We start from the raw sequence: 13,575 nt of genomic DNA on the forward strand, positions 1-13,575 counted from the left end.
TTTGTCTTCTCAACCAATATTCACTTTCATCTTTTAGTGATTTGTGTCTGCTCTGCTCCAGACAGATGCTCCTAGAGAAGACACAGGCCTAGGTTTATATGAATAAATGAATGAATGCAGAAAATTGATCAGGAATCGTAAAGGGAATTGATGAACAATTGAATTGACCGAGCTGATTAGCAGAACCGATAACGACGATGAAATCAATGCCAATCCCAATTGCTGGTGTGTAATGGTAATGAGAGCCACCAGCAGGTCAGAGACAAAGACAGAGAATACCCCAGTCAGTGTAACAGGAACAGCGTCAGTTTGTTTACAGTGTAATGTTGGCTTGTTTACTTGCAGTCAAAGTGGAACTGTACTACTGCACTGTACTATTATACTATTAAGTATGAGAGAAATATCCCATCTTTAATCTACTAAACTTCTTTGTCATTATTAGTAAAGGAGACTGACACACCCATCTCTTCAACCTTTCTCTCTGACTGATCATTTTACAGCAAATACAACTGAACACAACTCACTCTTTGTTGGTCATTTTGGATTCAAAACCAAACTGAGACAACCAGGCCCCCAGGAACAGACAAGGACGCTGGGACGTGGTCGCTCAAAGTGGCCCAAACACAATAAAATAGAATTCTTGTCTTTAACGAAGGAGGTTTATGCATTTTAATTTTATTTCACATATTGAATACTGATATGACGCATGGTGGTGGTGCTAGGAGAAAGGTCAGGGAGGTCACCAGAGCAGAAACAGCCAGATTAACCCTTTGAACAGCCCATGTCACTCACAGCAACCTTCCTGGTCTTTTGTTGACTGCCGCCATCGTGTGCTGCTGACGCTCGCAGCTAAAAGTTAATGTTCATTGTGAAATTATTCAGCATGGTACAATTAATTCAACTACTACTAATGTATGACCTCTAGGCGCGCCTGTCCAAGTCATTTACACCTGCAGTGTCTGACTTCACACGCACACACACAGTAGCTAGAAAGTGTGGTGCAGAAACATTTTCACAAATATTGTATTGCAGCCTGGGCCCCTTTCCTCCCTTAAATAACACTGGCAACACCATGAGACGTGAATGTGTGCGAGTGTGTGTTTGTGTGTTTACTGCAGAGAGGCTGCAGCCGCTCTCTGCTGTAATGCAGCACTGCAGCCTGAACAGTGCTCACACCACACTGCAGGTTAGAGAAAGAGCACTCCCTGAAATACTGCAACATAGTGGCTGGGTGCACACACACACACACACACTCACACACACTTTATGCATGGAATACTATGGCAATATACATGATGGTATGTCTGTTCTCTCTACATGTTTATTCAGTAATGATTGTTATTATGATGTATTGTGTAACTTACAACCTCCAGCTCCACACACACATACACTACAGCCTGGGTGCTGTAGTACCTGCTACTGCTACCAGTAAAGTAGCGTTTCTCACGCCTCCATCCCCGCCGCCCCACACCCCATAATCTGATTATGCCACATGATTGGTTGTTTCGCTGAGGCTGCGGCTCCAGGAGACGCAGCTCATCTGCACGCGCCACCGCTGACGAGCCATCTGTGTGGACTGGACGCCTGCTCTGAGGTGGGAAGTGGTTCTTCCGGAGCCTGGACCATCTGTGTAAAAGCCCACTACCACGTGAGTGACCTGCCGCCGCAAAAAGGACATGATACAGCAGTGCTGCAGCCTGTCTCTGGTGCTCATGGGTAATGCTAATGAGCAAAGTGCGAAAACCTCATTAAGGCTTTGTAGCTAAGTGGACTCTCCATCCATGACAGCGTCCTCTTTGCCGTGAAATTCCAAAGTGAAATCGCCTTGTACCAAAGCTCTCGGCCATCCCATCACGCATTAGTCAGGGGTTTTAGGAGAAGGAAGGAGGGGAGTTTATTTATCTAATATGAGATACCAGAAACTCCATATTGCTATGAAATGAAGTGAGGGTCGAGCGTGGGCACGGGGCTGGATCAGAGAGAGGGAAAGTAAAGCAGCTCTTCACATGGTAATTTCCTCTGCTTCACTTCTGGACGCTGTAAAACGCTGACTCAGGGGGAAAGTCCAGATTGCTTTTGGAAAGGGATGAAAGAGAGTTTTAGAGGAAGAGAGAAGAGGGATTTATACTCAATTTCATTAAGTTTTTGGCTGCAGGAAGAGGGCTGCAGGACCATAAGGGGCTTATCTGGAGCCATAACCCATTCCCATTTGATTACCAGCTATTGATTGAGGCATTAAATTGGCCTCTGTTGAATATCACATCATGTGAAGACGTTTTCTGGTGGAGATATCTGAATGGACAGGAGGCAGGGTCGGATTAAAGAAGAGATTGAAGATAAGTGACAGAGCACTTTCATTGACAGTGATAGAAACCTGCAGGCTGGAGCCTAAGGTCACTTTCACCCCTGATCTGTTGACCTCCGGTGCATTTGCTTGTTTATTTCAGCTCATTTAAGATGTGACCCGACTCTGGTGTGGACTGAGAAGGACTGAGAAGGACTGAGATGACCTGAAGGAGCTGCCCCTGCTGTTGTTTGTGGTGTGAGCCTGTTCAGGGGCTGTGGTAACACGTTCATGCATCAGCATCCCTGACAACCTACTTTCCTAGATGCCATCTTCAAATAGTTCACATGGCACTTTTCTTAACAAAGTTACATAGTGCTTCACAGGAAAAAAGTAAAGACAAGGTCAAAGTACCTCACATCAACATTTGACTGTGGAGACAAGATTTCAAGGAGGTTAAAGAGTCGCAGCGTCAGGTTCTTGACCTTGAGAATAAGCAGGTCCCTGTCTGAAGATCTCAAGTCTCAGTTGGGCACAAACCATGTCAACAACTCAGTTGGAGTCTTGAAAGCAGCAATTAAACTTATGTTCAACCATCAGCCGAAAGACAGACATATTAAATTTCCATATAAAAACAATATTCGTAAAGGCATGACCTACAGCCAAATAAAAAGTGACAGGTTGTTAATAAACAAACGGAGAAAAAGAAGAGAGGTGCTCTTCCACAGTGGTACCACTTCTGCCTCTTCTTTGCCATTTTCTTGATTGATTTCAACACAAACGGTCAAAGAAAAAACATCAATCATTTCCTGCAAACCTTTCACATTAAAAGCCTTCCAATGAAGGGAAGACCATTGTTGCATTAATGCTGTGGAAATGTAAATTGCACTGCCTTTATCAAGACAACAGAGGAATGAGGAATAAAAGCAGGTGTCCAATATAAACCAGTTCCAATAAAGACCTGGTTCCTTCTGCTGTTAAGGGAACTGAAATCAGAGGTTACTGCACAACGATGTTAATGAATTAATTAACAGTGTAATTGCAGAGCAGACTCTTTCCCGTGTGTATGTTTGCGCTGGCAGTGTTGTCAGAGAGCTGAGAGCAGATCAGCCTCACCACTTCTCTTGCGGTGGCCTGAGTGCCCTCAACATTTCCACCTTAACAGGTGTTGCAATCAGGATAAGTGTTGATGATTGGACTGACAGAGCCCGGTGGCACCGCTGCTGCTCGGCGGGGTCCCAGAACCTCATTCTCCCTCTCCCCAGTTGATCCACAAAGACGTCATTGAAAATTACATCACTCACTCTCAACAGAACAGGCTGCACCGAAGCCAATCAGAGCCGTCACGGCAGGTGGCAACGCAGTCCCACACGTGCACACGAACATATCGAACTCATCGATGTACACATGTGCTTCTGCGTGTTCGACGCTAACAACAAAACAATCATCTGCAATCACATGACAGTTATCCAGCTGTGCAATGCACACTGCAGGAGCTAATTAGAGATCTACCTACTACATAAGCCATCTGCGGTAACATAATGCATATAACTGATGGGGATGAACTCAGGACTCAGAAAGTGACTCCTCTGTCTAAAGACACGTATGGAGAGATAGAGAAAGATATAGGAGGTAAAGACTGATACACTTAATACAGACCAATGTGAAGAGGTCCAACAACATCTCTGCCCAATGAACAAAATGTTTATGTAACACCGGCAAGAGTGAATGCCTCTCATGTACCTCTCACGTCTCTAGACACGACCTAACATCAGTAGTAGCCTGCATGTTGCTGCAGTACAAACAGTACAGACACATCAACTACTGCTGAAGACAGTTTGTTTGAGCATTTGAAGCAGATTCATGCACAAACATGAAGACAGATGGAAAAAATCGCACATTCTTCCATCTACAGTGGGTATGACTTAACTGCACCTTGTGTTTCACTTTCAGCGGAACGTGACAGATTAAGTGGTAAAATATATTTTCAAACTCAAAATTGTTTCTTCATTTCTTTTTGGTGTTAAATGTAACTGAAGTGTGTACAGTGGTACAATAATTCACTTAGTTTGGGGGTGGCAGTGATTTATGGACGGTGATGGATGACAGAAGGAGATGAATAACAGCCTACAAACATGAACTACTTCATTTTCACAACACTGTACAATATTCTAGTCTTTTGTTTTTATGGAAACATTATTTTAGTTTTGTGAGCACACCCAGCTCATTATCTCTCATTATGTCAAAAAGAGAGTTGTTCAGGAGGAGAATCGTGAGGACAGGTGAACCAATGAGCAGTTCAAAAATCATTGGTTCTTCTAAAATGGGAAAAAATGTTAATTCATCAGTTACGTTTAATTTGTCAGCACTGAAAGTGGACCTGGTTCACATCCACAAGTGGAAGGTGTCGGTGAATGACTTGGCACCAACCAGGTGTCTAATATTAAAAAGCTTCCGCTATCATCACGACATCACGCAGCAGCAGCAACACACCCCCACACACTGAGATGCGTTTGGCGCTTGTGTCTTCAGCCACCTAAATATTTCAGCAGCATCAGCAGCGCAGGGAGACTTGTTAATGACTGACAGCCACAGGCAAGATGACAGCAATCTAAACTAACTCAACACTGTGAGTCTGCGAGCCCCGGGAACAAGCCAATAAATGTGTGTGTGTGTGTGTGTGTGTGTGTGTGTGTGTGTGTGTGTGTGTGTGTGTGTGTGTGTGTGTGTGTGTGTGTGTGTGTGTATGTGTGTGTGCGCCAGAGGCAAGCATGGCTCCAGCTAATTGAATCACACCAGCAGCATCTCTCTGTCGAGCCACACACACGATAAACAGACTTTGTTCTTCCTGTTCCCACGCTATCAAAGATTACTTTGGTCTGATATGAAAATTGTTTTTACTTTCTTTTCTTGCATCATTAATTTGCTCAGCATTTCTAAGAACAGCATTTATTATGGTCTGTTTTTATCCTCACCATCGCTGCTCTTGATGAATCTCTCCTGCACCGTAACACGGAGACAAACGCTATAACTTTCACAGGCAGAAAGAGAAGTAAGGTCGGAGGTCGGAGGTCAGAGGGCGTAGCGTCGCGTCACTGTTGTTGAACCTCTTGATTCTGGGCCATGACACTGCTGGCAGAACTTTGTTTATAACTTCTCTGTGTCCGCCTCATCCCCTTCCCTATTTTCTCTCCTACAGTGGAGTGAGGCATGGTGGAGGGTGAGGGGTATATTGAATGTGTCCTGCAAGGAGAGGCTGTGGATAATCTCGCATACAGAGAAGCATTAGCTGAGCTGGGAAGATGAAAATTGTGCCGCCTCCCAGTAAGGACATGTTCAAGCAGCAGGGATTCAGAGATGGGCTCGAGCCTTAGCCTGACAAACCTCTGAGAGATCGAAAGAGAGGAACGGGAGGGGGTTGTGCAGTGAGTGAGCAATGTAAGGACAACATGAGAGCGATGGAGAGACAGAGAGAGAGAGTAGAGAGAGAGAGATGGGGGGTGGTTTTTCATTCATTGTTTAATGGCTCAGGCAAAACACCACCACCACCACCACCACCACCCCCACCTCTCTTTCCAGGGCTGAGCAGCGGGGCCACACAGATCTGGAGCAAGCATACCTCCAACCAGCCACAGACAGAAGAGAGAGAGAGAGAGCATTCCTACGGTTGCCGTGGTAACCGCACTCTCAGCTGGGAAGGCGAGCGAGATCGAGAGCAAGAGAGAGAGAGAGAGAGAACAATCTGAAAGGGGGACGTACTGTATAGAAAAAGGGGGAGACAGGAAGAAGGGGGGAGGTGGAAGAGGTTGTTTGACACCAGCCATAATTTTCATCACTCCCACCCCCACCCCCCCTGCTGTCTGCAGAGAAACCCTCCCCACAGACTTCACTACCTCCTCCCTCCTCCCCGTCTTGCTGGCTGGAGCGCGCTCATGGCAACTACTGTGTTTTCAAATGTTGCCTGAGAAGATGCACAGCCGGGCATGATGGGAAAACAGCTCAGAGTGAAAATACAGATTTTAAAAAATGATGGAAAGTTTCACAGAAATAAAAAAAACATTGTCTCTTTCCCACAATCCCTCATTCCAATCAAAAACTGCTCACTGGGTGATAAAAGCCGGCAAAACAAGACCAGTCAATATATAAATAAAATTGTATACATAGAACTAGAGGAGAGTGATATTTTTACTCTTTACTTAACAGTCATGTAGCCTCTACTGTTTATTATTCATCACCTCACACCTTCCAACCTGCAACACTTCTGATTAATGAAAAGACTGATTTAAAAAAAACGACTCTCCAGCTTTAAGTTGTGTGGAGAATCTTTTGATTGCCCCATTTTAACTTCAGCTAAATAAATACTCAGTATGAAAAACGTCCATGTTGTATTTTCAGTTTGGTCCTTTCCTTTCTGGGGCTCTCTTTGTGGTTTTGTGGTATATAACTCATATTAAAATGTGTTTCTCTCTGCTCTGTATGCAGATGTGGTGCCATAAATATTTTGTGAACTGTTTTACATTTAATGCAGCATAATGAGGCAGAGCCAGTCCGATAAAACACAGTGCAGACACAAACATATACACAAACAAAGGCTATATATACACTGTGTGTGTATGTGTATATATATATATATATATATATATAGCCTATTGCATAGGCAGTGAGAGTGATGGGAGCGTTACCACCTGCAACCTGCTGATAATGAAGCTGTATTTCAGCCACCTAAAGGCAGCCATCTGTGCTGGGGCTCTCCCTGCTGCCTACACCACCCCCACTGAACACACACACACACACACACACACACACACACACACACACACACACACACACACACACACACACACACACACACACACACACACACACACACACACACACACACACACACACACACACACACACACACACACACTGGGGCTTAGGGACTACAGTCTTTAGGATGTTCCATGTCAATAACATGACACTTTCATTAAAATAAGAGGGGCAAACACACACACGTACACACTACAGATTGTAGACAATTAAAAAGAAACATGTCCCCATCTCCCAGGTGTAGTTTCACCTCAGAATCTGACGAAATCATTGTCCAATAGATCTGTACATCCTGTTTCTTAAAGTTACGACCACATATTTTAATTTAGCAGAAGTTGTCACGCTAATTTTTCTGGCTCCTGAAATGAAATTATTGTACCCGTCCATTTCTCATCACCCAGAGCCTTGTTCTCCACATATCCTGATCATCATTCTTTGAAAGAAGAGGGTTAGAAATGCCTTGGTCACTTTCCAATAATAATAAAAATAATAATCAGATTGTTAAGTGTTAAGTGTTGAGAGACCAGTGAATGGTTCTCACATCTACACACTTCAGCCTCTTGATCACCAACAAAGAGGTAAATGCTGGTCAAAGAAACAGATGTGAGAACAGAGACAGGACGAGAGCAGGAAGAGGTTGGCGGCTGTAGAGATGAAGAGAGTGGCCATTGTCACAGGAGGAGGAATGAAACCATGACAACCATCCACACACTGTTGGACAACACTTAGAAAATGAGAGCTGTACATGGAGCCTGGGAAATCAGTGTAAAAAAAAAAGTGGTTCACTTCAACCCCCCTCCCAACACACACACACACACACACACACACAGTCTCACACACATGAAAACAGACTGACTAATTGTTCAGTCAGCACAGCCTCTCGCCATTCAGCCTCGACCACCACACACACCATGAGGGCATTGTTCCAACTGCACGCTCATAACAACTCAGAGCTTCAAACTCGCCTCTGTGGTCACACAAGCTAACCACTAACTGCCAGATGCACAGCAGCAAAACTTCACATTACTTCTCTCTCAAGACCCAATCTTTTATCCTTTTTTTTTTAAATTATCATTTGGTTTATGGCACTGAGTCCTGACTGATGAATTCAATGGTCATGTAACAACAAAATGTCTCATGATAGAAGCTCAAACAGTTTATAATTGTTGCTGATTAAGTAAATAAGAATCATCGACAATAAATAATTTTGCCACTAAAGGTAGATCATGTTTGGCAGGATTTATTTACTCAGCGGCCATCCTTTTATGTCTTCAATAACATCTCTGGCTTTATATCTAAAACACATAAAAACATCTGTATTTCACTGAGATAAACTTGCTGTTTAACTATTTGTTCATAGTGTTTAACATGTAAGAATGCAAAAAGAAAAATGTTCATCATCCCCAAAGTATCAGAAAAAGTTATGTTTTGGGACTTGCACTGACACTCTATAATAGTAACTGAATGTAGATTGGAGATTGAAATAAAAATTTATATTTATAGCGGTGATAAGGAGTGTTATCAGGATACTTAATTGAGATGGATGCTTTATCCTTTATTACAGTAAGTATACAGAACAAAGAAGTGATAAAATATTTTCAAAATTCAAAAACAGTGCCTCAAATAAAAATCCAATCATAAAGAACATGCTGTGAATCAATGACTGTGATTTATTCGTTGGAATTTTAATAGAAAACAATCTGGCATTATGTTGTGCTCCTTTGTGTATTAATAAACTGCATCAGCAATCCCCTGTGTCTCCCACAGACACAGACACACACACAGAGTAACAAAGAGCGTGGGCTTGCCCTGCACTTGTGGAGGTGGTTTAATGACATACGGACATCCCTGTCTGCCAGCTCAGCACTGCAGCCTTCGATTCATACCATCAGCCTCCAACAAGCAGACTATCACTCTTCTACAGCCTGCGCTACAGCCCACACACACACACACCTCTGCACACGGTGTCTACATCTCTACACGTATATGCACTTAAGCACATTCACAAAGTGCACAAACACTCAGAGTGGGTCAGTGTGAGCGTCGGGGAACATGAGCATTAATGTCTGTGGGACTGTGTTTCAACTTGAGATTGATTTCAGGCTGTGGAGCCACAGAGAGACAAGTCACTGCAGCGGCTTCAGACGTGAGCTTCAAACACAACTGTGCCTCATCCACTGTGGGCAAATCAAAGCAAAAACCATAGATGCTAGTGATTATCTCTGCATCTAGAACCCAGTAAGGCTGGCAGGAATACTATTGGATAACGTGCTCATTTTTCACATGAATTGATTAACTGGTGAGGGTGCGAGTGTGACATTTCTCCATTATCTTGGCAAAATCCCACAAGTATCCAGCAGACAATTAAATCATAATGTTAGATAACTGAATAAATGACAAGGTTTCTACTGATTGATGTTCTACCAATCAACCTAGAGTGATCAATAGCCTATTTGCTGTAACTGGACTAAAGAGCAATTTAATTTAACTCCATTATTTAGTTTGACATCGCGTACATCACTGTTTTTTTGTATAACAATTTTGTATAATAATAATCAAGCAACTGAGGTAGGCATCATGATTTAACACTTTCAATGCAGAATTAAGCTGTGATAAAAACCTAGCTCTAAAACGCAACTGACACTGCACCCTTAATTGTGATTTTTTTTATAGATATGATTCTTGATGCACATTGTCTTTTACGAACTATTAAACTCCAATATGAACCAGTCATGACCCTGATGACCTGGGCAAGAAGACATCACAGATAACCCCTATGTACAGAAGTAATCAAGGAGAAGATGTTGGGAATAACAAACATGGAGGCCACAGACGTTGAGCGTTCACAGTTTAATGTCCAGGTTATTGGGCAGTGGAAGCAGGTGAGAAGGAGAACTTAAGAGTGTAATCAGGGCTTTTTGTGGAGCGACAGATGCTAATTCAGAGGTGTATGTGGAGGTGGAGTCTGTGTCAGGACTGATGGGATCATGATGTTTGCATGTTTGTGACTCTGCCTACACCCAGATATGATGAATGGCAATCTGAAAGTTGCAAAACAGGTTGCATTGGTATTTGAAAAATGTATCTGATGATCTGATGTGAATGGAGCTTGAATCTGGTAAGAAAAGATCAGATTTCATCTGACCTGTGCTGTTCAGACTCAACTGTCATTAAACAATCTGATCTGGGTCACATAGGAAGAGAAAAATCATATTCAGGCCATTTGTGGTCCAACACTCCCATTTTGCTGATGTTTCATACAGCGCAGGTGTTCCATAGCAAAAGGTGTTGATGGGACAGATAGTTGCCCTTGGAGCAAAGCAGGAACAGAGTGTGTGGGACTGGATCTGCAGTCCTCCATAATTAATCCCACTGAAGAAGAAACCAAATTATCTGTGCGTCTTTGTGCGAGTAAAATGCACACTGCTGCAGCTTTACTCAATCTGCTAAATAGAAGTATTGTGTGATTAATACAGCAGCAGCAGAGGATGCTACAATCCAACTCCAGCAGCCAGCTAATTGGTTGGTCATGAATAATTCACCCGCCGAGGGAGCGGAGAAGCGCGTGGCTCCTACCTGCTGGAACCGGACGGAGACACCTTGATCATTTTTGGCTACATGCGATCACAGATGGTGGGGGTGTCTGAAACAGGGGAACCTGGCCTGAGCCATCCAGACGGTGTAGCACGTAACTGCGCGCTGACTGTGGAGACAAATCACTGTGACGTTCACTCTGGAGATGAACGGCGAGCCTGCGCAGCTCATCAGTGAGCCGAGAGGAGCTCCTGTCATTCAGCCGACCCTCATACTAATGGGATGGACAAAAAAAAAAAAACCTGCAATACAGTTCAAGATCACCACTAATCTGCAGCCTCCACGAGGAGAACTTGGTGTACTGGTTGCATCCGTTACAGCAGGGCGTATCTAATAAGCTGACTGATATTACTTTGATAAGATGAGACAAGTTTATTGTAGGTCGTTTAGTTTCCTTGTAGGATTGTTACTGGTTTGCCTAACAGGACAATTAGTCATGAATACTTGATATTGACACTTTAATTTCTCCTTAACGTGCATATCACTGAGATAACCATCAGCTACAAACGGTTTCCAATGATTATTGAGGGGGGTATCAAGTATTTTCTCCATCATATTTATGCCAAGGGCTGTCTGGAGAATTGCAAACCTCTCATGAAAGATATTAAAAATCAATAACACCTCAAATACCAGCTCCCAGAAACAGTCCAAACTAAGCCTCAGCCACTTTCTTCTTTTTTCTACCAGCATGACTCATGAAATACTTGAACTGCTTTGTGCAAGTGACAATCAGCCAGGTGTATGATAAAAATACAGATACCAGACTACAGTGGGCTTACATCATCAGCACCATGAAACATCACCCAGCCTGACCGAGGGTCCAGGAAGACACCCAGCAGCAGCAGCAGCAGCATACACTGCATCACTGGAACAAATATGCAGAAATGTGTGATGTTGCAGCTGCAGTGCGTGTGTGTATGTGTGTAAAGCTATGAGCTGAATATGGTGTGTGTGTGTGTGCGCGTGTGTGTGTGTGTGTGTAGGGACCGGACAGTGCAGCATCACCGCTCTGTCTCTTCTGCAGAGAGCGGGCCCATGTGACAGATGGATGCTATAACGGAATTAGAGACAAGAAAAATCACAAGGGCCCATTATCACCGAGCCCTCTCTGCCTGACAACAAGGATTAAAGGCACACTACCACCATCATCAGCATCAGCATCATCATCACCATCACCACTACCATCATCATCTGCCTGGATCCAGCAAAGCCGCATCCACCAGAAACATCCGCAATTATGGGGCATTTCTCTGATTCCCCCCTCTTTCCCGCAGCGGCACATTCAGAACACGCAGCGCCGACGCAGAAATGCAACCCGTCATGATGTCAGCAAGCAGGCGCGGCGGTGCTGAGGAGAGGAGAGGAGAGGAGAGGAGAGGAGAGCCCTGACAGCATCACCCGCATCTGGGAGGTTTCAGAGGGGGGCTTTCACTAACCTGTCTGTCCTTTGCCGAGCGTCTTCTCCAAGCGGTACGGTCCCACATAGTTGGCGTAATGCCCGCTGTTGGCGTCCTTGCCCGACGATGACATTTTCTGGCGTCAACGGACTCGCAGGGAGTGATTTTTCTCACGGGTGTCCGAGTGGGACGCGTCTCTGTGGGGAGAAAAGCTCAGTTCCGCGGGGCAGTGGAGTTCGCCTCGGTCGGCGTTCCCGTGTCTCTGACTGCTGCTCGCTGCAATTTCAGTCTCTCTCTCTCTCCCTCCGTGCCCTGTGTGCGTGCTTGGCTTGCGTGTGTACGTGTGCGCGCGCGTATGTCTCCACGTCCAGTTTGCTCGCGGTTCCTCCGCCGGTGTCGTCCTCGGTGCGGCTCAGATTGCGGCTCTGAATCTGGGTGTCATGGTGTTGGTGCCGGAGGAGCGGTGCGCTGCAGCCCCGTTGGGTGTGATCTGATGATGGGACAGCATCTACTGCCACTGCCTGCCTCTCCAGCAGCCTGCGTCAGCGCGCAGTCGATGTGAACGGACACTTCCGGTGGCCCCTTTCAAAATAACAGGCCACTAAACTCACTGACAGGACTGCAGCAGCGCCTGTTGGGTGGTTGTCAAGGGTAAAACTAAGTAGAACTCTACACTCTTTTGTTAATTTCCATTCGGGTTTCATGATTGACAAGTGTTAGGCTGTTCAATGAAAAAATTCACAATTATCAAAATTTGTTAATTTCAAAGTCTGCAGTGAAAAGCAATGTCGATCTCCTAGGCTAAATAAAACAATAAAAAAATAGATTGAAAATGAAAACATAGGCCTACACTACGCTAGCTGCAGATACCTTCATAAATAAATTTAAACTGAAAAATTGTCTCACTATATTTTAAAATGACATAGGCCTACTTAAAAAAATATATAGGCTATGTTTTGAGAAAAAAAAAATTCGCCATAGTATTTTTTTTCCATTGTTCTTTTTTTTTGGTAGAATGCTGCTTCCACATTTTACTTACATAGGCTAGGTGTATTTAATGTTTGTTGAGATCCCATTAAAACAGCCAAATGTTCTCAGGACAAACTACAGAGAAGGTTCAAGGTACAGATCCTCACTGAAACTATTCAGTATTTGTAGAGTAACTGAATGACTTTGAAAATCTAAAAATTTAAATGAAAAAAAAATGCATCATTCTATTTTTTTTTTTTTTTTTTTTTTTTACAGTAGGTACAGTTTGTTAGGCTACTGTTATAATTTCAATGAGTGTCAGTGAAGGCTTCCAGTACTCGGTCTGCTCTAGTGCATTTTTATGTTTGTTGAGAAATAAATAAACAGGTAAGCCTGTATATCGTTTTAATTTGAAAACTAAGTCGTCTAACTTCCGCTGCCATTTTGTGTTGACGCAGCTGCTTTAATCAGGGAACACGCATGCGCACAGAGCTGGGATAGAGCAGAGCAGGGGCTGGT

General features: G+C 43.9%; 1 protein-coding gene across 2 annotated transcripts in view; it reads right to left on the reverse strand.

Moving 5' to 3' along the window:
• LOC311008259 (serine/threonine-protein kinase BRSK2-like) overlaps positions 1–12,311 on the reverse strand; it is a gene marked incomplete at its 3' end in the record, with an annotated part of 116,591 nt that extends 104,280 nt beyond the window's left edge. For both annotated transcript variants that reach the window (XM_084001762.1, XM_084001763.1), the window contains exon 1: positions 12,127–12,311. In XM_084001762.1, the coding sequence (XP_083857888.1) occupies positions 12,127–12,220 (94 nt within the window). In that variant the 5' untranslated portion in view covers positions 12,221–12,311. The remainder of the gene's footprint in view (positions 1–12,126) is intronic.
• Positions 12,312–13,575: the final 1,264 nt, after the last annotated feature.

This window comes from Trachurus trachurus (genome assembly GCF_905171665.1).
Source record: "Trachurus trachurus genome assembly, chromosome: 3".
NCBI lineage: Eukaryota > Metazoa > Chordata > Actinopteri > Carangiformes > Carangidae > Trachurus > Trachurus trachurus.